Source organism: Sturnira hondurensis, unplaced genomic scaffold, assembly GCF_014824575.4.
Source record: "Sturnira hondurensis isolate 20B ecotype Veracruz unplaced genomic scaffold, ASM1482457v3 Scaffold0019428, whole genome shotgun sequence".
NCBI classification, from domain to species: domain Eukaryota; kingdom Metazoa; phylum Chordata; class Mammalia; order Chiroptera; family Phyllostomidae; genus Sturnira; species Sturnira hondurensis.
The window spans coordinates 12,457,365-12,480,640 of record NW_028092059.1 but is presented as its reverse complement, the minus strand read 5'-3'; the positions used below and the strand labels follow the sequence as shown (position 1 = coordinate 12,480,640).

The window sequence follows — 23,276 nt, the reverse complement described above, 5'->3', positions numbered from 1 at the left end:
CTGCATGCCACTCTTATTTCTTCTCAGCTTTCTACCTTTTTTCCGGATGAAAAATATTTCTCCCTAATATAAAGGACCATCAACTACTATATCCTATGAATTGATGTCAGTCTAGTCATGTTCCCAAACAAAATCTAATATGTTAGCAAGCCTTAATGCTTTTTGTATAAATTAATCTAGATAAAAGTAGAGAAAGAAATTCATATGTAATCTGAAATATAGCTGCTGCAGTCTCATGACTTACTCATGAGGTCTTAGATGACAATTTTATATTCTTTTAGCTACATCTATACATTGTGTATCCTAAGCTCTTTCAGTAAATAGTCTATATAGTATTCTTTTACTTGTTGGTGTTCTGTCCCATGTTATAAGCCTTCAACTGGCCCATCTTTATGGGATTGCTTCATTGTTCTATTACCCAGGCTCTTGAAGAAGTGAGGTGCTCCAGAAAGAAACCTCCAGGCTCCAGAAGTAGTTCTCATCAGCATTGTGTGGCAGCAAATCTAATTTTCTGTTGGTAAATAACATCAATCACCTCAACTATTATTGTGGTCCCTTTGTCTGCCAGTCAGTTCAACAACTTAAGGATCTCGCAATGGCCAGAGGGAAGACTCAATTTCCAATTTGACAGAGCTATGATTGTGTTCTCCAGTGGAAGAATTTCTCACGTGGAAACTAGTATCCTTCTACCCATAAACCCTGAGGTTACCGAGATGGAAAGCAAATATTGCTTCAATGAATTATTGGCTGAGAGATTTCACTCTCATTTCCTTCTTTGATTCCTGGACCTGTGCATTCTATCTATAGGAGATATGATATCACACTTTGAATATTATTCTCAGGTATAAAACATCCTATAGGACAACATCCCAAATCCACAAAGTTGTGTCTCCCAAATGATGCTCCAGCATAATTCAGCAGATTATTCTATCAGTTCAGCTACTTATATATGTTGAGGACATGAGACCAGGGGATTTTTTGGGTGGGCTTATGGTCACATTTCTTTTGCTGTAAATTATTTGCCCTGGTCTGAAGTGAGATTATGTCTAACTCCAAGGAAAATGGGGTATAGTAAGTATACAAGTGGTGGTACTGAGAGAACTGTGGCCAGAGACAGATCCCAGATATCTTTCTCTCCAAGAAAACATTTTTCCTCACAATGATGAAAGGGGTCCAATAGAATCAGCCTCTACATGGATCATAATAACAAACTGAGTAATGGCTGCCTCACATTTTCTCTGAAATATTAGTTAATGAACTTTAACTGTTTTAGATATTTTTGCAGCTTTATAATAAATAAAATGTTCAGAAATTATTTGAAAATATGTTTCTAATTCCACAATTAGATGTACATTCAATGAATGCAATGCTTTTTAATTTTGGTCAAAGTGTTTATATTTTTGCAGACTTGATGAATCATACCTGGGATGATATATCAAATGCTTAGAGTTTATAATTGTGTATCTTAGAAACAATTTAAAATGAATGTTGGATTATGTAAGGGACTTATTTAAAATGGCCAGTTTCACTTTCTATGTCCCCTATTGACTTCCCAAAACATCTTAAAGCCAAAATTGGTGCTTTTTATTACAAAAAAATTCATGGGATTTTGTTTTGTTTGTTTTGTTTTTGGTACAATAGGCAGAGGTGGGGAGGAGATTTTTTTAATTTTTATTTTTTAAGATTTTATTTATTTATTTTTAGAGACAGGGGTAGGGAGGGAGAAAGAAAGAAGAGGGAAATATCAATGCGTGGTTGCCTCTTGCACACCCCTTACTGGGGACCTGGCCCACAATCCAAGCATATGCCTTGACTTGGAATTGAACTGGCAACCCTTTGGTTCACAGGCTGGCGCTCAATCCACTGAGCCACACCAGCCAGGGCTGGGAAGATTTTTTATTCAAAGCAGAAACTAAGGCTATTACTAGAGCCATTACAAATTGAGGACTATTTAAATACTTTTAATGAGACAGCACATTCTTAATGCAGAAGGAAATAATTTCATAATTCTGCATGATTTTATTACCTTAGTGAACACTTTATAAGCTGGGCCAATTGTTTCTGGGAAACATTTATGGCTATCACATGTGCCAAACACATCTTTCTGAATATAAGGATCATATTGGCTTTCATAGCTGTGTAGAATGTTTTGTAAGGATGACTCTGAAAGTGAGAACTGTTTATACTAATACAGGAATTTGTGTTTTCCTAAAACAAACCAAGAACTTTGCTACTTGTGCTTGCTCAACTACTAAATATTTTCTTATCTGTAAATTGTAACACATTTCCTGTGAAGAATTTTCCTGAGAACAAACCTTAATTCTTTCTGGGTCTTCTTCAACCTGCTTGTCATCTTGCGTACATTAAGAAACTTTTCTTCCTTTAGGAATTCTGACCAACATCAATCTCTTTTTTTAATGCTTCCAACATCTACTAACTTAATTTTGTAACTGTCTCTGTAAAAGCCAGGTTATACCTGTGTTCACTGAAACCAGATTTTTATTAATATGAGACTGAAATCACCTAATTAGGTGATGTTGAACTGATTAAGAAAATATAGATGATGGTAAAGAAAATAAAATCTCTAATCTAACAAATCATTGCTAATCTTCATTGGTGACATATGAATATACATCATACAACTGATTTTTATAGAAATGAGTTTGTTTTATAACATTGTTTCATGGCACATTTTTAAACTTAAGTATAATACGAACGTATTTTACATTTTATGGCATAATTTTAATTGCTGCATAGTTTTTTTCTAACGATATAACAGTTTATATATATAATATTTAGCATATAGAAAGAGCAAGAGAGAGGAGAACATACATTTATTTTTGCCTGCATGTGCAAACGTAGTACTACTTTAATGATGTATGTCCTATATGCAGGTAGAACTTTAGGTATATTTATATTTCCCTAGAATATACTTTTGAAAGGAATTCTTGAATCATAACATATAAGCAGTGTTTCATTTTCTTGAATAGACTATTTTGAGAGGGTGTGATATGGCCATCCACTTTAATACCTATGTGAACATGTGACATGTTATTTAAATAGTATTGTGAAGTCATTAAATATTTTATAGAGAAGAATTTATGAACAGTAAAAGCAGAGTAATTGGTCCGGGATTGGGAGGCTAATAGCTGCCAAAATTTAGGCAGCCATACTGAGAATCATGAGTAATAGGTATAAAAACTATTATTTTTTTAGAAGTTATGCAATTGAGAATTGAAAAGAGATCAATCGAATGCTTGCTTCATTTAAAGGGTGGTTTCTTTAACTATGTGCTTAGGATCCATTTTGTGATCTAATTACAACTGCTGAAGGCCATAGTTCCCATACATTTTTTTATGTTTTACTATCAATAAACATTTTTGAACTTATACTAATGTTAGAATGTGTAAAAATATTATTTTGAAGCCAAATTTAATACAGGTTAGGACTAAATTTAATATAAAATATGAAGTAGCAGTTTTACTTCTTTTTGAATATTACAGTCAATAATTTCATGCACCTCTGAGATGGAGAAAGCCTCTATTTGAATTATTCTGCTCATCAGTCCCTTGGTGAAAGAACTAGATTACCTCCAAGTTTCCTACTTTTGTCAATTTATTCTCTGATTGAATGAACAGAGTGCTAGGCAATTGGCTAAGTCAAAGTTGAGGCAGAACATGTTGGTGAGTCTATAGATTAATGGGGAAAGGACAAAGTGAAGTAACAAAAATAACACTATCAAGCATAACAGATAGGTCTGAAATCCCAGTGGTTTACAAAAATAGAGCTGTTTTCCTCTCATGTAAATTGTGCAGTTTTTCATGCAATGGTCCCCCCTTATCCCAGGTCAAATGTTTTAAGACCCCCAGTGGATGCCCTGGCCAGGTGGCACAGTTGGTGGAAGCATCGTCCCAGATACCGAAATGTTGCAGGTTCGATCACGTAACTAGGTTGCAGGTTTAACCCCTGGATGAGGTGCATATGGGAGGCAGCTGATTGATGTTTCTCTTTCCCATTGATTTCTCTCTCTCAAATCAATAAAAATATCCTTGGGTGAGAATTAAAAAATAATAAGACCTCCAGTGGATGCCTCCAACAGCAATGGTACCAAGCCCTGTATATACTGTTTTTTCTCACACATACATACCTATGTTAAGGTTTAATTTATAAATTAGGCAAATTAAGATAGTAACAATAATAACTAATAATGAGGCAATTACAACAACACACTGAAATAGAAGTTATGGGAATGTGGTCTTTCTCTCTACATATCTTACAGTCCTGTACTCACTCTTTCTTCTTGTGCTGATATGAGATAATACAATGCTCATATCTGAGAAGAACTGAGGCCCACAATTTAAAATTTATGAATTGCTTATTTCTTGAGTTTTCCATTTAATATTTTTGGAATTTGGTTGTCCACAGATATCTGAAATCACAGAAGGTGAAACTGTGGGTAAGAGGGGACTCCTGTACATGATCAGCTAGTGGCACCCCTCCAAGTGATTCAGTCGCCCATATCATTGCCTTCTTGTGATGCCTCTGCTGTTTTCAATGGCTGCTGAGGTTGCTATAGCAAGGGAAGGAGTAGAGAGAATCACACTGGGAAGGTTTTTTGGACTGGGTCTGGAATTGGCATGTCTCATTTCTATACTCAGTTATAGGAGTACATTTAACTGCAGGGGAGACTGGGTGATGTGTAAATATATACTCAGAGGGGAGAGAAGATAGGATAGTCCAGTAGTTAGACTCTACCATGACAAATGCAGTCAAGAGACATGGTGAACACTAGAGATGTGAGGCTGCAGCTGGCGTAGTATGGCATACTGTTTTACAGCACACTTTTTTTAGTAAGTAGAGAGTGTACACTAAAATAATGGCAAAATGTATAGTATAATAAATACATAAGCCAGTAACATGGTCATTTATTATCATTATCAAGTATTGTTTATGGTACATAATTGTGTGTGCTAGGCTTTTCTACAACAGGCAGCACAGTGCGTTTGTTCAGGCCACACCACCACAGACGTGAGTAACGCATTGCTTTATGACCTTATGCTGGCCCTGACATCACTGGGTGATAGGAACGTTTCAGCTTCATCATAATTTGTGGGACCAGGGTCATACGTGATGGATCATAAACCTGATCCACCATTGATTTAAATGTCATTATGTGGCTCATCATTGTAATGTCATTTTTGAGTCAAATTATTTATCATTTTAATGATTTCACTATATGATTAGGAAGAAGATCATTTACAGTATAGTATATTAATCTACTTCTGTAGTTCAAAGCAGCTTTTGATCTGGGATATTTTCATCTATATTCAAATCAATAATCAAGATACTATAATGTATATTTATTTGCCTTCTCTATTACATTTGCCTATTATAGTAAAAAGGTAGCACATGTACTTTATTGACAGTTCTGGTTTTTTAAAGATTTTTCATTTATTTTTAATATTCAGAGAGAGGGGAAGGGAGGGAGTAAGAGGGAGAGAAACATCTATGTGTGGTTGCTTCTCATGCACCCCAACTGGGGACCTGGCCCTCAACTCAGGTGTGCGCCCTGACTGGGATCAAACCAGAGACCCTTTGGTTCACAGGCTGCTGCTCAATCCACTGAGCCACACCAGTCAGGGCTATTTTTTGTTTGTTTTGTTTTGTTTTACTTGGTAGAAAAATGTGGTATTTTGTGGAGCTGAGGTCATTTTTTTTTCTTTGAGCTTTATAGAGGAAACAAGTAGTGGGCAAATAAATATGAGATCTAGGTATAGGTATACCTGCTGCATACATGAAATACCCATGGTCAATAGATAATATTATGTTCCTTATATCAGAAATAGAGGACCCCTGAGAGAACAACAGAAATTTTTTTGTGGAATCAAAACTGAAATTCTAGAGATGGAAGGTACCTTAATGCCTAGCTAAGTCCAACGTCTCACCAACAGCACAGATTCACCCAAAGCTATCTCAAACTCCCTCTGATTTTAGGGACAATAAGCTTACTCTCTTCCAAAGGAACATATTACTGTTAGAATTTTATTTATTAAATTAAGCAAAATATCCTTTCTCTTTTTTTAAATTTTACTTTTTCAAATTAATCTTTGTATTTTTTCCATTACCATTTAGTCACTTTATACCCGCCTTTCCCCAGCAGTCACCACTGTTGTCATGTCCATGAGTCCTTTTTCCTTTTTGCTCAAACCCTCCATCCCCTCACCCTGCCCACTAGTTGTCTTCATGCCCTCCTGCTGCGAGGCTGTCTCCATGCTTTTTGTTAGTTCAGTTTGTTCATTGGATTTCATATATGAGTGAAATTATATGGTATTTGTCCTTTTCCACCTGGCTCATTTCCCTTAGCATAATGTTCACCAGGTCCATCCATACTTTTGTTAAGGGCAAGGCTTTCTTCTTTTTTATGGCTAAGTAGTATTCAGCCATAAAAATTGTGTAAATGTCCCATAGTTGTTTTATCCACTCATCTACTGATGGACACTTGGGCTGTTTCTACATCTTGGTGATTGTAAAACTGCACAGAATGTAGGGGTGCTTATGTTCCTTTGAATTAGTGTTTTGTATATTCAAATATATTCCCAGAAGTGGGATAGCTGAGTTGAAAGGCATATCCACTTTTAAATTTTTGAAGTTTCTACATACTGCTTCACACAATGGCTGCACCCATCTGCATTCCCACCAATAGTGTATGTAAAAAGGTCCCCCTTTCACCACACCCTTGCAGCATTTGTTGTTGATTGATTTGTTGATAATAGCTATTCTGCCAGGTGTGAGATGGTATCTAATTGTGGTTTTTATTTGCATTTCTCTCATGATTAGTGACACTGAACATCTTTTCATATGTCTGTTGGCCAACTATATGTCCTGTTTAGGGAAGTGTCTATTTAGGTCCTCTGACCATTTTTTTTAATTGGGTTATTCATTTTTTTTGTTTTTGGTTTTTGGGGGGTGGTGAGTTTTATAAGTTCCTTATAAAATTTTGGATATTAACCCCTTATCAGATGTATCAGCAATTATGTTCTCCCATTCTGCAGATTGTCTTCTTGTTTCACTGATTATTTCCTTTCATGTGCAAAAGCTTTTTCATTTGATATAGCCCCATTTACTTATTTTTTCTTTTGTTTACCTTGCCAGGGGAGAGATACCTGTTATATTTTGGTACAAGTAATGTCTGAGCTTTTGTGCCTCTGTTTTATTCTAGGGTTTTTATGGTTTGGGGGTCTAATATTTAAGTCTTTTATCCATTTTCAATTTATTGTTGTGTGTGGTGTAAGAGGGTGATATAGTTTCATTTTTCTTCATGTATCCATGTAATTTTTCCAACACCATTGATTGGATAAACTATCTTTAGCCCTTTGTATGAGCTTGTTTTGTCTGTTGAATATTAGTTGACTATAAAGGTGTGGGTTATTTTGGGGCTCTCTATTCTCTTCCATTCATGTATGTGTCTGTTTTTTATGCCAGTGCCATGCTGTTTTGATTACTATGGCCTTGTAGTATCATTTGATATTAGGTAGAATGATTCCTCCAACTTGTTCTTTTTTCTCAGATCATTGTTGCTATGCAGGGTATTTTGTGATTCCATATAAATTTCTGAAATATTTATTCGACTTCTGTGAAATATGTCATTGGAATCTTGATAGGAATTGTGTTAAATGTATAGATTGCTTTGGATAGTATGAGCATTTTAATAATGTTAATTTTTCTTATCCATGAACATAGTATGTGCTTTTACTTATTTATAGTTTCTTATATTTCTTTCTTCACTGTTTTATAATTTTCTGAGTACAGGTCTTTATTTGTGGTATTTTGTATCATGTAATTATTAAATCTTAATGATTAGTCAGGTCACCTTATATATCTAGACTTGAAAGACAACATGCATTAAATGAATTGAAATAGGCTATTTCTTTAATGTTGTGTGTGGTTGATAAGTAAATGGTAAAGATTCGATGATTGTATTATTAAGCCAGTATATAAATAATATACTTGAGAACCAAATCCAACACATGAGTTTATTAATTCAGTTTTCTATCTGTGTTTTTATGTATCTGTTTACTGTGTGTCTTACAGCTGTTATTTCAAGAAACCAAGAAGGGCCAGGAGAAATGGGAAAGGCTGTGCTGATTCCTAAAGATGATCAGGAGAAGATGAAAGAACTGTTTAAAATCAATCAGTTTAACCTTATGGCCAGTGATCTGATTGCCCTTAACAGAAGTCTGCCAGATGTAAGATTAGAAGGGTGAGTTTACATGTACTATATATAATATTATATATTTCAGAATATCTCAGAAACGTCAGTTAACTCACATTATTTCAGCTCTAGAAGTCTGTGGTTCTGAATAACTACAACATAGCAAGATTTTACTATGTATATATATGATGAGAAATATGAACTGTCCTCTTCTCTGGCAGGGCAAAATATGTTACTTGAAAAACATGCAGAACACACAGCCTAATAGGTTTTTCACCATGAGATGTTTTTTGTTTTATTTTTCTTTATCTTATCTTGCCAAATATAGAGCAAACCTGCTCTTTAGTAGATTACTTTCTTGCCAGCATACAAAACTCTCACACTTTGATTTGAAAAACTATGGTTTGCTATTTCAGCATAAAAGTAGTCAATTGCCTGTATGATTCTTTGACCTTATACATGATTATTTATTATGGGTTCCAGTAATTTATGCTGCTATTTATCTTTAGAATGCTTAGTTATTAGCCATGAAGGAAATAATCACCTAGCAATAATAATATGGAATAAAAATTAGGTTGAAAAATTCAACTTATATATGATTAACTATAAGCCATGCTCTAGATAGTTGAGCATATTTTAAATGGATGTCATGAAATTAGATATTTATTTGGAGTAGTGTCATTCTAGTATACAGTCATTATAAAGTAAATGTTTGGAACTTAGAAAGATATGTCCTGAGATTTCAGAAAACTTCCAAGTTTATAGATAAGTTTCAGAACACACTTCTATGTAAACCAAAGTTGTTCTTTTGGCCATATAATGACTTTTTATATATACAACAAAATCATAGTTAATGCAAATACAGTTTGCCATATATAATTGGTTATATTGCATTAGTAGTATGGTGGTGTTAACATCATAATACTAAATCTGATGTTTTTTTCTCCTTTCTGAATTACTTCAAATGAGCTGAAAGTAACCGAAACCTTATTGAGATGCTGGGCCTGAGCTGTCAGAAAGTTCACTTGGTAGCTAAATAATTGCTTTTATACACTGTTGTTTGCTTTCAGAATGTTTCTCTCAACAAAACCACAAACAACTGTAGGTTATGATGTTTTTGGTCCCCAGGAAAAAATTAATACGTCAAATATTACATTTGTGCCTTCCAAAGAGCTAAATAATTTTATAGGTAGCTCTATTCATATTTGCGAGTATGTAGAAATGTTGCATTTTAAAGAACACAAAAATTATATTCTGATTAATTTTAGTATTTTGTATGCTAAATTTATAATGTTATAATGTTGTATTTATTACTTTGTTTTATACACCATGGTTTAATAAAATGTGTAAATGTGATACTCAGGCATTCAAGAAAACCACATAAGCACTAGTTTAAATTTCTAAAAAATCTTTATTTTCAACCTTCAGAACATATGTTAAATTTTATATCAGATCTGGGCTGATTAAGGTAAGAATCACTTTAGTATGAACACATCACTTAAAAAAAAAAAGTAAAGTCATCATTGAGAAGCCATTGAAAATATCTGTGGCCAGTGCTATATCTTCCCTTCAGAATCACTTAACGTATTAAGTACTTAAATAATTAAGCCTTAAGCTGTAAAATAATTCTACATTTAAAAGTGGAGGATGCAAATGCTTAGTATTAAAAATTTCTCAAAATGCCATACATGATCTGGATAACTGGCTTAAAGTTTGTGATTTTGTAAATAGTCTATGAAATAATATTTTCCAATGCATTTTTATATCACACCACAGTGTATGCTATCAAAAGAAAAAATCATAAGTATCATCTATGTTTCCTAGACAAATCATAAAGTGTATGTGAGTTTTACTAGGGACATTTGCAAGTCATCTTGAGTGACTCAGTTGTGTTACTGCTTGGGAACAAATGTTGAAAAACACACTATGAATCAGATATCCCAACTGTTATTTAAAAGGTGTCAAAATCTGTTAATACTCATTTGCTGTACAAAACAGTATTTTTCAACTTTGATATTAATTTTTAATAGTTATATGTTAAAAGGATGGTGGCAACCTAAGATAGCCTTAATGATGGCTTATATAAATTATATGCAATATTTTAAAAAAAGGAATTCATGAATAATTATTTTTAAGCAAGCTTAATTTGTGGAAAATTTGATTTGATATTTATTTAGAAAGTGCCTGCACTGCTCAAATAGTGAATTCATTTGAACATCATTTGAATGTTTAAATAAATATATGTTTAAACTGGCTCAATTAAACAAAGAAAATTATTCAAATAGTTTAATATTTTATTTGGCTTTAATATAAATCTACAAATATTTGAAGGTGTTTTCAGAAGAATAAATCTAAGCAAATGCTTCATGTTTTCGTAGAGGAGAGACTAGAGAGAAATGGTATTTCTTGGAGGCAGTTGTGACGAGACATCGGGACAAATTGAAGTTGGTTTCTGGAATGTCCATCCCTAGGGATGCTTAAGTACTTAGGTTAATTTACTTATTTACTGAACATGTTTAATTTGTTAGTGTTTGTAGTACAATTATATATAATTTTTAATTATTTGAGGGACAAGAAATAATTACATCACGAATAGTTGTGTACTTGGATATGTCAAGTGCAGTCAAGGCTGAAGACCTTACTAAATTTCTAACTCTCTTGAAAGACCTCAGTTTCTCACATTCTGGTTGAAGTCTGTACATGTGTAAAAATAAAATTCCAGAGAAATGTAACCAGTCATCTTTCTCTTTTGCCCATCTTCCATATGTTTTAAAATATTGCAATGTCATAACATTTTGATCCAGAACTTTGAGAAAATATATTATTAACCTTGGTGGTGGATGGAGACTTCACTTTGGTAGGTGAACTCGCAGTACAGTATATAGATGATGTCTGTTAGAATTGTACACTTGAAAACAGTGTAATTTTATTAACCAATATAATCCTAATAAATTTAATAAAATATTTTTAAATAATTTTAAAAAGCATTGCTATCCTGATATAGTGGTACATGGGCATTAGGGATCATTAGCCTGTTTCTCACTAATTATGAATATAAGTTTTATAAATTTATGTAGTTTGGATTTAAGAGTAGGGCATAAATATTTCTGGTTTCAGAAAGCATGTAAAGATATAACATCTTGTTTAGTTTTTAAAAGTAAGATATTTGTGTTACTATTTAGAGAAAGAGAGAAAGACAAATGAGAATTACCAAACTAAAGGAACCATTAGAAGATGTTAAACACATTATTTTTTAGCACCTGATGTGCTAGTATGTGCCAAGTACTGCTCCTTGTTATGGGGATATAGCAGTGAACAAAATTAAGTCCCTGCTTCATGAAACTTAAAACAAATTAAAGAATAAAGAAAGGAAAGGGATAGAGAGTAGAGTCGTGAGCAAAAGGCTAGTTTAGAAACTCACATTTGAGTAAGATGAGTGGATCTTAAGCATGTAAATATTATAATTTCTTTTTACCAATACACAAAGCTGTTAGATAATTACTGAATTCCTGGCACAGACAATGCTAGAGATATGAGACATGTGGATATATAAAACTATAATTGCACAAAAGCAACAGAATAAACATTAAGTAAATGCCTAGACCTTGCATGCATGTTTATATGTATGTGTATTAGTTTTAGAAAACGATGTTTAAATTGTACTTACATGAAAGTCAGCAAATACCACATTTTGGTTTTACTGAGGTTTCTGTAGCCTCTGTTACCTCATGCTTTACATTCCTGGAAGTAGAGAAGAGAGTCTGACTGTGATCACAATCAGTGAGTTGGGCATATGACTGATTCCATTAAATGCAAAAAGTAAACAAATAAGGGGACCAGAAAAACCAACTCTGGAGAATTTTTCAGGTAACTAGGGGGAAATTTTCCAGATACAGAACCAATCATATAGGTGTAAAATCTTGGTAAGTCATTAATTTTCTGAACCTTAATTTTCTTTCACTGATTAAACAAACCAATCAAGCAATCTTTGCCATTTACCTAATACAAGCTCAGCTTTGAGAATAAAAGTGAATGACTGTATCCGGCCCTGACTGTGAAGGTATAGGAACATATTTGCCTAAACAACTAACCTCAGTGTTGTATGAACATAGCAATAAGTGCAAAAATGGCAAAGTAAGAATAGGATTGTGTGGAGTTCCTGGTGAAATTTTTATATTATTATTCTGTGGAATATTTTTATGCCTTAGGCTTCTTTTTTGTACTAAGCATGGTAACTTTTTAAGCAATCATCTTCTCTCTTTACTCTATAATTCTTTTTGAATAACAAATTAGAAATAATTATTGGGTGAATAATTATTTTGAAAAGCTATGGGTAGTTAAAAATTAAAGCAAAATGTTAAGGTTCTTTAGCATTTACTTGTAGTCAAACATTTCATAGCACTTCAAGTTCTGTATTGAGTTTTTGAAGTTTATGATGCAGCTGGCATTTAAATATATTTTATCAGGGCAAAAATGAGGAAATAGAAAATTTATTTTAGCTAATTATATCATAGACCAAATAACTGCTTCTTACATATGCACACTTGCAAGCTGATAAAGATAAAAAAACACTAACATTCTTTCATTGTTAGTAGAAGAAAAGCAGTAACATAAAAATTCTGAATAATTTCTCTCAAAAACAATGAGTTTATTTACTATATAAAACAGCAACAAACTGTAGTGTGTATTTTCCTGTGCTCAATTTTGTAAGTGTACTTGTCTATCTACATGAATTGCCTTCCTCATGAATTGAAATATGATAAATGTTACATTGGTTACACAAAGGAGGAATAGAAAATGAGAATATTAATTGGATTTCTGATCTCTGTTCCACATCTTTTCTTTTTAATTTGAGAATTACTACCTCTTTCATATGCTGACAAAAATTTTTCCTGTGAAGATAATTTCTATAATACTTCGATTAATGTAATATGCTCATGTGTGGAATTAATTTTACTACTGAAATTGAAAGTGGTATATAAAAATGTCTGTATATGTGTCTGTATATGTGTGGTTAGGCATATATATTTGACAAAGATGGAGATGATAGATATTATTATTGGGCTAATATACTATTACACTGCAAGTTTCCTTTCAAATAAGAAAGTTGAGAGAAACATTACTAGGCATGGTCTCAGGAACACATTTGTAACCACTGTAGGGTGAAAGAATAATGCATAACTCCGTTTTCACTTATTACTTTTAATTTTTTAAATTGTGGTGAATATACAAAACAAAAATTATCACCTTAACTATCTTTAGCTGTACAGTTCAGTGTTAACTATGAAGGGGACCGGAATATGCCACCCCCAAATACACCACATTGGCATAAAAGATTGTTTTGAACTGAAGGCAATTAAGTAAAAGCTCTCGGGCACAAGTAAAGCTCTCTTCTCTCCCCCACATGCCTAAATATAAGGCATAAATTAACCTGGTGAAGTTTCTGTCTCCCTTGATCCAGGAAGGAAACAACAACCTTAATCGCTAGAGATAGATAAGGTGCTGACATGACTCAGCATAAACTAAACTTACTAAATAACCCTTATCTTCCATTAGTTTTCCCATATATTTGCCTTCCCACATTACCACCTCTAGAAGTCCAGGTACCTTTTTCTGTATTGTTACTTCTCCATAATTTCAAATTTTGATATAGTCCAGTTTATCTATTTTTATCTTTTTTGCCATTGTTTTTGGTGTCACATACAAAATATTATTGCCGAATCTAATGTTATGAAGCTTTTCTCCTATGCTTTTTCCTAAAAGTTTTAGAGTTTTGCCTCCTATATTCAGGTCTTTGATCTATTTTGAGTTTATTTTATATATGATCTAATATAAGGATCCGACTTCATTTTTTTCCCTGTGGATATTTACTTTTACCAAAAAGAAATGTTCTAACTGTGTAATCTTTGCACCCTTGTTGAAATAATTTGACTGTAAGTAAGGGGTTATTTCTGGTACCTCTATGCTATTCAATTGGTCTTATATGTTTTTATGCCAGTACCAGACTGTTTTGATTATTGTAGCTTTGTAATAAGGTTTGAAATCAGGAGCTAGGAGACTTCCAACTTTGTTTTTTGGACTTTTTAAAATGACATATATTCCTTCCTAGGGCTGGAAATAAAGTTTTCAGCTGTCATTTACAGCCTTATCCTTTATAAAACAGAAATTTTTTCATTATTTTATATATTTGCACTTATCAAGATTTAATTGTGTACCCGTGAAAACTATAAGGTACTGTTTTTTGTTATACATCATTGTGCATGTAAGACAGAAAGTAACTAAAAATTATAAAACATGGACGTGGGCAGTTAGGAGTACCATTGTGCAGTGGTGAGGTAAAGGGAAAGTTTTATAAAGTAGCGTATTTGGACCCAGATTTTCTGGTGCATGGAACCAGACTTAGACAAAAAGGAGATAAGTTTCTGTACAGGAAGAAAAGAATATATAAGAACAAGCCAGTTCTGGTTAGAGCAGAGCTAATGAAAGTGCTTGTTAAGAGTATGAATTATAGGAAAACTTGAGTATAGACCCTGGCTATTATTTCCTTTATACTCTTTAGAGTTTACATATTCAAGTTGATCAAATACCCTCTCTTTTTTTTTTTTGGTTTTGCGAATTCTAATTTAGAAAGCATAGAACTTAGTCTTTATTTTTCTAAATCTACTATGGTAATTATATTTTATGTATATATTTATTACTTGAATTATTTTAGACTAAAGGGATTTTACATTTACCCACTATTATGGCTATAAATGTTTCACTATATTTCTGTTGTTTTTTGTTTGTTTGTTTTGTTTTCTACATTTGATTCTATGTAATTTGGGGCAGAAATATTTATTGATTTATTTTTAAAGATTTATTTATTTTTACAGAGAGGAAGGGGGGAAGAGAGAGAGAGAAACATCAGTGTGTAGTTGCCTCTTGCACAGCCCCTACTGGGGACTTGACCTACAACCTAGGCATGTGTCCTGACTGGGAATCGAACTGGTGACCCTTTGATTTGTAGGCCAGCACTCAACCACTGAGCCACAACAGCCAGGGCTGAAAATATTTATTTTTTATCTTCACCCAAGGACCTACTTTAGAGAGGGAGGAAGGGAGGAAGATAGAGGAAGAGAAACATTGATATGCGAGAGAAACACTGATCAGTTGCCCCTCATACATGCCCCAACCAGGGACCATTTGTAAGCTCCCAACTGGAGAGGGAACCAACAGCCTAGGCATGTCCCCTGACTGGGAAATCAACCTATGACCTTTTGTTTTATAGGACAATATTCCAACCAAGTGAGCCACACCAGCCAGGGTGAAATGTTTAACTTTTAAATCCTCACTAAAAATCAGAGCTTGTATCAATAGAATGTGATAGACTTAGTTATAAAATATAAAGAAAAAAATTTGTAAAAAATAGGAAAGGCAATTTTTCAATGCAGAAATTTTGGATAATTCAGGAATAAAATAGGTTATATAGTTTTGATGTAGTTTAGACAGAAAGTGTATGAAGCCTTCAGTGGAGACGGTCCAACTAGAATGGAATGTTTTATGTAAGTAGGCATTCTGGATCATAGGCCTAACGGGTGATGAAGAATCTTAAAAACAATGCTTCTGCCTTTGTTTAGATATGTCGTGATAGATAACTAGGAGGCGTTGAAGCAGAAATGTGCCATGAAGGAAACGATGTTTATGATGGGGTATCCCTTCACTTTATGTACCAGATATTATAATAAAGAGAAACCTGAATTTAATAGGATTCCCTATTGGCTATTATCTTCACATAATATGACTAGATAAGATATTACTGAGGATAGTTTCTTTAGAAAAATAAAGCAATGATTAGTAATTAATTAAAATGGATGGATAAAGACAAGTGCTAAATTCAGGACAGCTTCAGGAGGGATGGCCATGTGATTTAATTTTCAGTTATATCTGTCTCCGTGTATATCCATGTGTGTGCACGCGCTTGTGTTTTAAACCTAAAGCAAATAAAAAAGAGGAAAATAGTCTGTAAGTAGAAATGATCTCAAGAATATTTTGAATGATATTTTAGAATTGGTGACAGACAAGATACAGGGGAAAAGAAAGCAGAAGAATCAAAAGAGAACTCTAATGTTTCGAATTTGGATTTGGAGCTGATTGGTGGTATTGCTATTTCACACACACACACACACACACACACACACACACACACACACAGTGTGTTACATTCCATTGGGTTGGCTCCAACTCCAAGCAACCCTATAAATGAGTTATGTCTACAGTGTTTTGTCCTTAATAGCCCTGCTCAGCTCCTGTGGACTCATCCCTATGGCTTCCTTTATTGAAGTCAGTTCATCTCACATTTGCTCTTCCCCTTTTCCTGATGCCTTCTATTTTTCCCACCATTGCTCTTTTTAAAGAACCTGCCTTCTCATGGTTTGCTGCCAAGTAGGACTACTTCGGTTTTTTTCATTTTTGTCTCTAGCAATGCTCAGGCTTACTTTACCTGTAGTCTTCTTGTTTGTCTTTCTGTCAGTTAAGGGTATCCATAGAGCTCTCTTCCAGTAAGCACCTCATTTCTAATGAATCATTTTGTTCATATTAGCCTTATTCACTGTTCTACTTTTGCTTTTGTACATCATTTTAGGGAATATGAGGGTGTGGGTGATCTTAGCTTTGGTCTCTAATGACACATGTTTCATCTTGATGATCTTTCCTCATTTTTCCATTGCTGCCTTTTCAAGTCTCAACCTTCTCTTGATTTCTTGGCTGCAATGACCATCTGCGTTGATGCCTGAAGCCAAGTAAGCACAATCTTTAACAACTTCAATGTCTTCCTTGTCTATGTTAAAGTATTTTTCCTCTACAGTCATAATTTTGTACTAGATGTCCAAGTGCAGTCCTACTCTGGCACTTTCTTCCTTTCCTCTCATCGGAAGTTGTTTTAAATATCAGCTGCTGTCTGCTAGTAAGAAGGTATCATCTGTATATCTCAAGTTATTGATATTTCTTTCACTAACTTTCACTCCTCATTCCTCTGAGTCTGGGCCAGTTTTTCATATATGTTCTGCATAAGGATTAAACAAGTATGGAGATAAAATGCTCCCTTGTCTGACATTTTACCTACAGGAAACCATTCTGTCTATCCATATACTGTCCTGACATTGACTTCCTACCCACAGCACAGGCTTAACATCAGGACAATCAAGTACTGAAACAGCCATTTTTTTTCAGCAACCCATAACTTTTTTAAGGGTTGTTGAAAAAACCTTTTCTTCACCCAAGGATCTGTTTCTCAATTTTTGAGAGAGAAGACGGGGGGCAGGGAGAGAAATATCAATCATTTGCCTCACATACACACCTTGACTGGGGATTGAATTTGCAACCTAGGTATGTACCCTGACTGGGGATCAAACCCTCAACCTTTTGGTGTACAGGACAATGCTCCAACTGAGCCACTCAGCCAGAGCAACCAATAGCTTCCTATGATCCATGCAGTCAGGGGTTTAATTGTCTGCAAATATAGACTGACCTTCTAAAAATCTCCAGAGCACTTCAATATCCAATGAATGCTTGCAATTAGATCTTGAATGCCTCTTATCTTTCTGATTCCATTTTGAACATTTGGCATTTCATGCTTCATATACAATCAAAGCCGTCATTGAGTCACCTTGAGCAGCACTTCGCTTGTGTGGGTAATTAGATCAGTGGTGCTACAGTTACTGCATCTTTGGCATCACCTTCCTTAAGGTTGGGATATATGCTGCACAGTGCTATTCTGGAATCCATTGGCTTGTTTTCTATATGTGATTTAGTAGAGATCTCTTGTTTTGTTTTGTTGGTGTTCTCTTCAGTCTCCTTTCATTGACTACATAACAGTTATCTTTATCTCTGCAATGGTCACTGAGAATCTGCATTCAGGATTATAACCCTGCTTTTGTAATGTTTAACTTTGCCTCTTGCCTGTTTCTGAACAATTTTCAGTGTTTCTTTTGTCACAGATCTTGGTTTTTCCTTCCTTTTTATTTCTGACATTGTCTTTTTGCATTCTTTCCTAATAATATTTCTAGGTTCAGTTCTTCTGGTTCTTGTTCAATTAAGTTTACCAGCACAAATAGTTTTATGTGGACTTTAAATACATCAGGAATGTCATTTACATCAGGAATGCCATATTTTGGCACTATGATTCCTTTTGTGATCTTCAGTTTTACTCTGATGTTCAGTGTTAACAGTTCACGGTTACGACTGTGATTTGCTCCTGATCCAATGGCAAAGGGAATGTGGCTTCTCCATTGCCTGCTTCCAGTTACATGGTCTATTTGATTTCTATATTGGCCATCTGGTGATGTGCATCTATACAACAGTCTGTTTGTTTGCTTGAAGCATGTGTTTGCAGCGGACCACTTGTTGACTTTACAGAAATCCATGAGCTGGTGTCCTGCTTTACTTCTGATCCCTAGTCCAAATTTGCCAATAATATTTGATTCTGCTTTATTTCCTACTTTTGTTTTCCAGTCACATATAATTATCTGCATGTCTTGTATCAGTGTGTGATCAATTAGTTCTTGGATACTTGCACAAAAGCTTTCAATTTCGTCTTCTTCAGCCTCTGTAGTTGGAGCATGGGCTTGAATGTTGGTTATGTTAGCAGTTTTCCCTAAAGGCTGATGGATATTTTTCAGTCTGACCTTGGCATTGGCACCTGATAGCCTGTGTTTCACCTTACCTCAGTATTAAAGCCACTATATTTTCTCGGAGTTTGTCATTTCCAGAGTAGAACACTTTGTAATTCTCAGACTGTAAACATCCCATTCCAATCCATTTAATTCACTAACACCGAGCACTACAATATTTAGACATTCCATTGCTTGCTTTATAATTTTCAGTCTACCTTGATTGAGGCTTCTTATGTCCTATGTTCTGATTTTATGTGTTGTGGGGCAGCATCTTTTGTGCCCACCAGTTGCTAATCGTCTTCCTGGCTTTGGTCTTGTTACAGCATTAGCACAGTGGAATCTGTACTTGTTCTTGGCTCTTCCCCACTAACTGTTTGAGTGCTTCCCAACCTGAGTAGCTAGTGCATCTCAGCACTAGCTTGTGTTTCATTTGAAACTGTTTATCACAGACTTTTTAAGGTAAAACAAAAGAAAAACATAAGAACGTGCCTTAGTGGTTTACTGTTTCCTTTTGCTGCTCAGTGTGTGGGTCCCAACCGCATGTGCCTGCGTCTCTGCAGTGTCGCAACCATGAAACACCTATGAAATGTGAGTGTCCATGTAGTTACACACACAGAGACATACCTGAGTACACTGGTAATCTGGGTCATGGAGTTATTCCACACATGCGCATTAGATAAATCGGAATACTGCAGAAACTACTGTTATCTTTACAGGCAACATTTTTGCCAGCAAATGAAAGTTGTAGTAATTCTCAAATTAAGAAGCTGTGGAACAGAGACGAGAATCCAATTAATATTCTCATTTTAGATTTCCACTTTGTGAAATCAATGCTACATTTATCTGTACCTTGTTAGCATCATTGGATAGAATATAACTTTTAAAATGTAATCCTAATATTTCTAAAATTGGTCCTTGAAAGTAGACTTGTGGTTAAAATATGTACTTTTCTTACCATACAAAAGAAATATAATTTTAAAAGTGAGATAGTTTCTTAATGTCCACAGATTGATTAACTTCAGAAAAGATATAGCTCTGCTGTTCCTAGAAAAATCTTACATGAAAGGAATATTTGGCTTCCGTGTGAAATTCTTCCACACTATTTTTTCCCTGTAGACAGATGTTTCCTGTACACATACCAGTGCGTTAAGGGAAGGTTAAATTGTTCTAACGCCAACCTACAATGTTATTTTGCTGAGGAAGAATCTGATTTTAGTTAATATAGCTTAACCCATGACAGTAAGACATAGTTATATTGACATGAGGGATGTTGACATATGTCTAAAAATCCTGTTGTATATTGCGATTAATATTTTATGACCTTTCAAAGTCTCCTCCAGAGCCAGTATACTTGTTGAATGATAATTCCTGTGTAAATGAGAAAATTTGTTCTTGGTCATTGAACTTTACAATTACTGTCTTAATATTGCTATGTAATTTTGTCACATTAAATATATTACAAACAATGTTACAAAATAAGTACATTTTATTAGTACACTCCAAATCCATCTTGAAATATATGGGATACATGAATGGTTATTTTAGGATAGACATACATAAGGGGAGACCCCCAAACTGGAAGTGTCTTGTGGAGGGTGGGCACTTTGTAACACAGGCTTCCCCTGATGGGTGAGTGTCCTAGGAACCCATCTTGATCAGCGTACCACCTGCAGTGAATTTCTTTTTGAAGACTCATCGTGTTTGCCCATTTTATGATGGCTGATTTACAAGCACACCTGCTCACATGGCCCTGAGTGTTCAGCAGTTTTTGACCCAAAATGGCATAACTACCATGCCCCACCCTCCCTATTCACCTGATCTCATTCTGAACACCTTTTATTTGTTTCCCCAGTGAAAAGAGTCCTCAAAAGGGAAATGTTCTGTTGATGTGGAGGAGGTAAAACAAAAACAGCAGGTGTACTACAAGGCCTCAAAATTGACGAGTTCAGAAACTATTTTGAGCAGTAGAAAAAATGTCTTGGTAGAAGTATTGCATTAGGTGAAGGGCACTTTGAAGGTGACTGAAGTTTAAACATGCAAGAATACACAAATTTTTGTAAATAAATAAATAAAACTTTTTTCTGTTTTTTGGGGGTCCCCCCTCATATATGTAAAAATATAGTTTCTACTATACATTTATTTATAGCACTTACTATGTCTTGCTTTATTTTTTCCCTCAGGAAAGGCATTCTTTCTGATCCTTTTATGTCGTTTATTTTTAAGTAATGATACTGTATAGATAAGATAGAGACATTTTCACTAAAAGGTCATGCAAAGCTGTCTTATTATACTTTATGAGAGGGTTATTATTTTAAGATGATATTATATGAAATTCAAATGGAAATATCTAGTATAAAGTTATAATTTTATCATCAGACTGTACAAGATAAAGTTAAATTTTACAATGTAAGTTTATAAGTAAAATTCAGTTTCATAAACACTCATCTAGGATGTACTTTCTGACTAGCATTTTGCGAGAAATTTAAAAGCAAGTGTATTTCTTTGAATATATTACAGTCCATTGAATTAGACACTTTAAAAGGATAAATTGTATGATATGGGAATGATATCAATAAAGCAGATTTTAAAAATAAAATAAATAAAAACAAATATAGTATACAGTTCCTATCCATCATACCTTACATAATATAACCAATGAACATTACATAACATAATGATTAGGAAAATATTTTTATCTCATGAATTAATTAGTATACATGAATTAATAAATTCTGTAATGATAGTAAATGTAGCTAATATTTAATATCTGTTGAACTTTTACCATGGAGCAGCCGTTGCATTAAGTAGTTTATCTGTGTTGTCTCATGGGATTCTTGACAAGAGAGTATCCTATGCTTTTCTCTATTTGGTTTATGGATTAGGAAAAATACTGAAAAGGATAAGGAACTTCACCAAGGTCAAGAGGCTGATATTTGAATCTTGACACTATGTGCTTTCAACCATTAGAAAACACCAACATATATAACAGAATAAAAATGAACTAAAGGGTTATGTTACTAAGAACTTCATAGAAAACTTGAACCATGGGTTAGCCCTTGAATAATTATGTGTAGATATAAGAGGGGACACAGGGATTCCAAGTGGGAGGAAGAGATGAGGAGATGTGCCATAGAGGATGGTCCTATGGTCTGTTGAAGAGACTGATCTAATGTAATAGTGAGCTTCTTCTGAGGACTGCTCATACAGTCATGCTGACCATGCTGACTCATAGTCATGATCACTACCCTCAAGGAGGACACTACTGTTGTCCGTTAGTCATATGACATTTCCAATATCTATTCCCACTTCCACTTTGTAAAGTATTATTTCATAATTTCAACACTTCCCTCCAATGTTTAATACCTCCTCTTTAATCCTCAGTGTTAGCTTATTATCTTACTTTTTATTCTATTGAGAAAAATAGAAGCAAATAGAATCAAATGCCCACTTGTCTCACCATTGCCTCTACCCCCATAACCTGCCTTTGTAGCCTTATACTCTACCTTCCCTTCTATTACTGTGAATGCATTGTCCATGCTTCTAACCACAACCAGTTCATCTACTGTACACTGGGTACCATCCCCTCTTCATTACTCAGGTGCATCATCCCAACAATCTGCCTACCCTTTCAGTCATCAATTCTCTTCTCTCTCAGATTATTACTAACAGCATGCAAACATGCTATTTATTCTTCCTTAAAAACAAACATAAATATCTCTTTAAATAACACCTCTACTTACGGATATGTCCATTTCTCTTCTCTGCTCATTCAAAATCTTCTTGAAAGAATCGGCTGTACCCTATGTCTTGAACAACACCCCACCTACATTTTGTCCTAAATCCACTTCAGTTAACATTAATCCCCACAAAACAGCTCTGGCCAAAGTCCCTAATGATCCTTATGTTGTTTGATTTAATTGTGAATTCTCGGTCTTCGTATTTCTTGAGTGGTCAACATAATTTGACACAGTTGATTTCTGTCTCTTTTTTGAAACAAAATTTTCGCGTGGCTTTCAAATTACTATGTTGTCCTAATTTTCTTATATGTCTATAGCCATTTCTTCTGTTACTTGTTCGAGACTTTTCTTTTCCCTAACTTCTTTTTTTAAATGTATTTAATTATTTTTCAAGTACAGTTTTCTGTCTTGTCTCACTTATCTCCCATTCCATCCCACCCCTCCGTGCACCCACCCCCCCGCCCTCCCATTTCCACCCTTCTTAGTTGTTGTCCATGTATTCTTTATATTTGTTCCTCTAAATCCCTCCCCTATTTCCCCTGAAATTCTCTCCCCTCTCCCCTCTGGACCCTGTCAGCCTGTTCTCTATTTCAGTGTCTTTGGTTATATTTTGCTTGCTTGTTTGTTTTGTTGTTTAGCTTCCCGTTAAAGGTGAAATCATATGGTATTTGTCCTTCA

General features: G+C 34.4%; 1 protein-coding gene across 1 annotated transcript in view; it reads left to right on the top strand.

Moving 5' to 3' along the window:
* The first annotated feature begins 8,089 nt into the window (after positions 1–8,089).
* Positions 8,090–23,276, top strand: part of GALNT13 (polypeptide N-acetylgalactosaminyltransferase 13) — a 290,543-nt gene continuing 275,356 nt past the window's right edge. Inside the window, exon 1 of the mRNA XM_037027822.1 lies at positions 8,090–8,260. Coding sequence (XP_036883717.1) covers positions 8,127–8,260 — 134 coding nt within the window. The 5' untranslated portion in view covers positions 8,090–8,126. The remainder of the gene's footprint in view (positions 8,261–23,276) is intronic.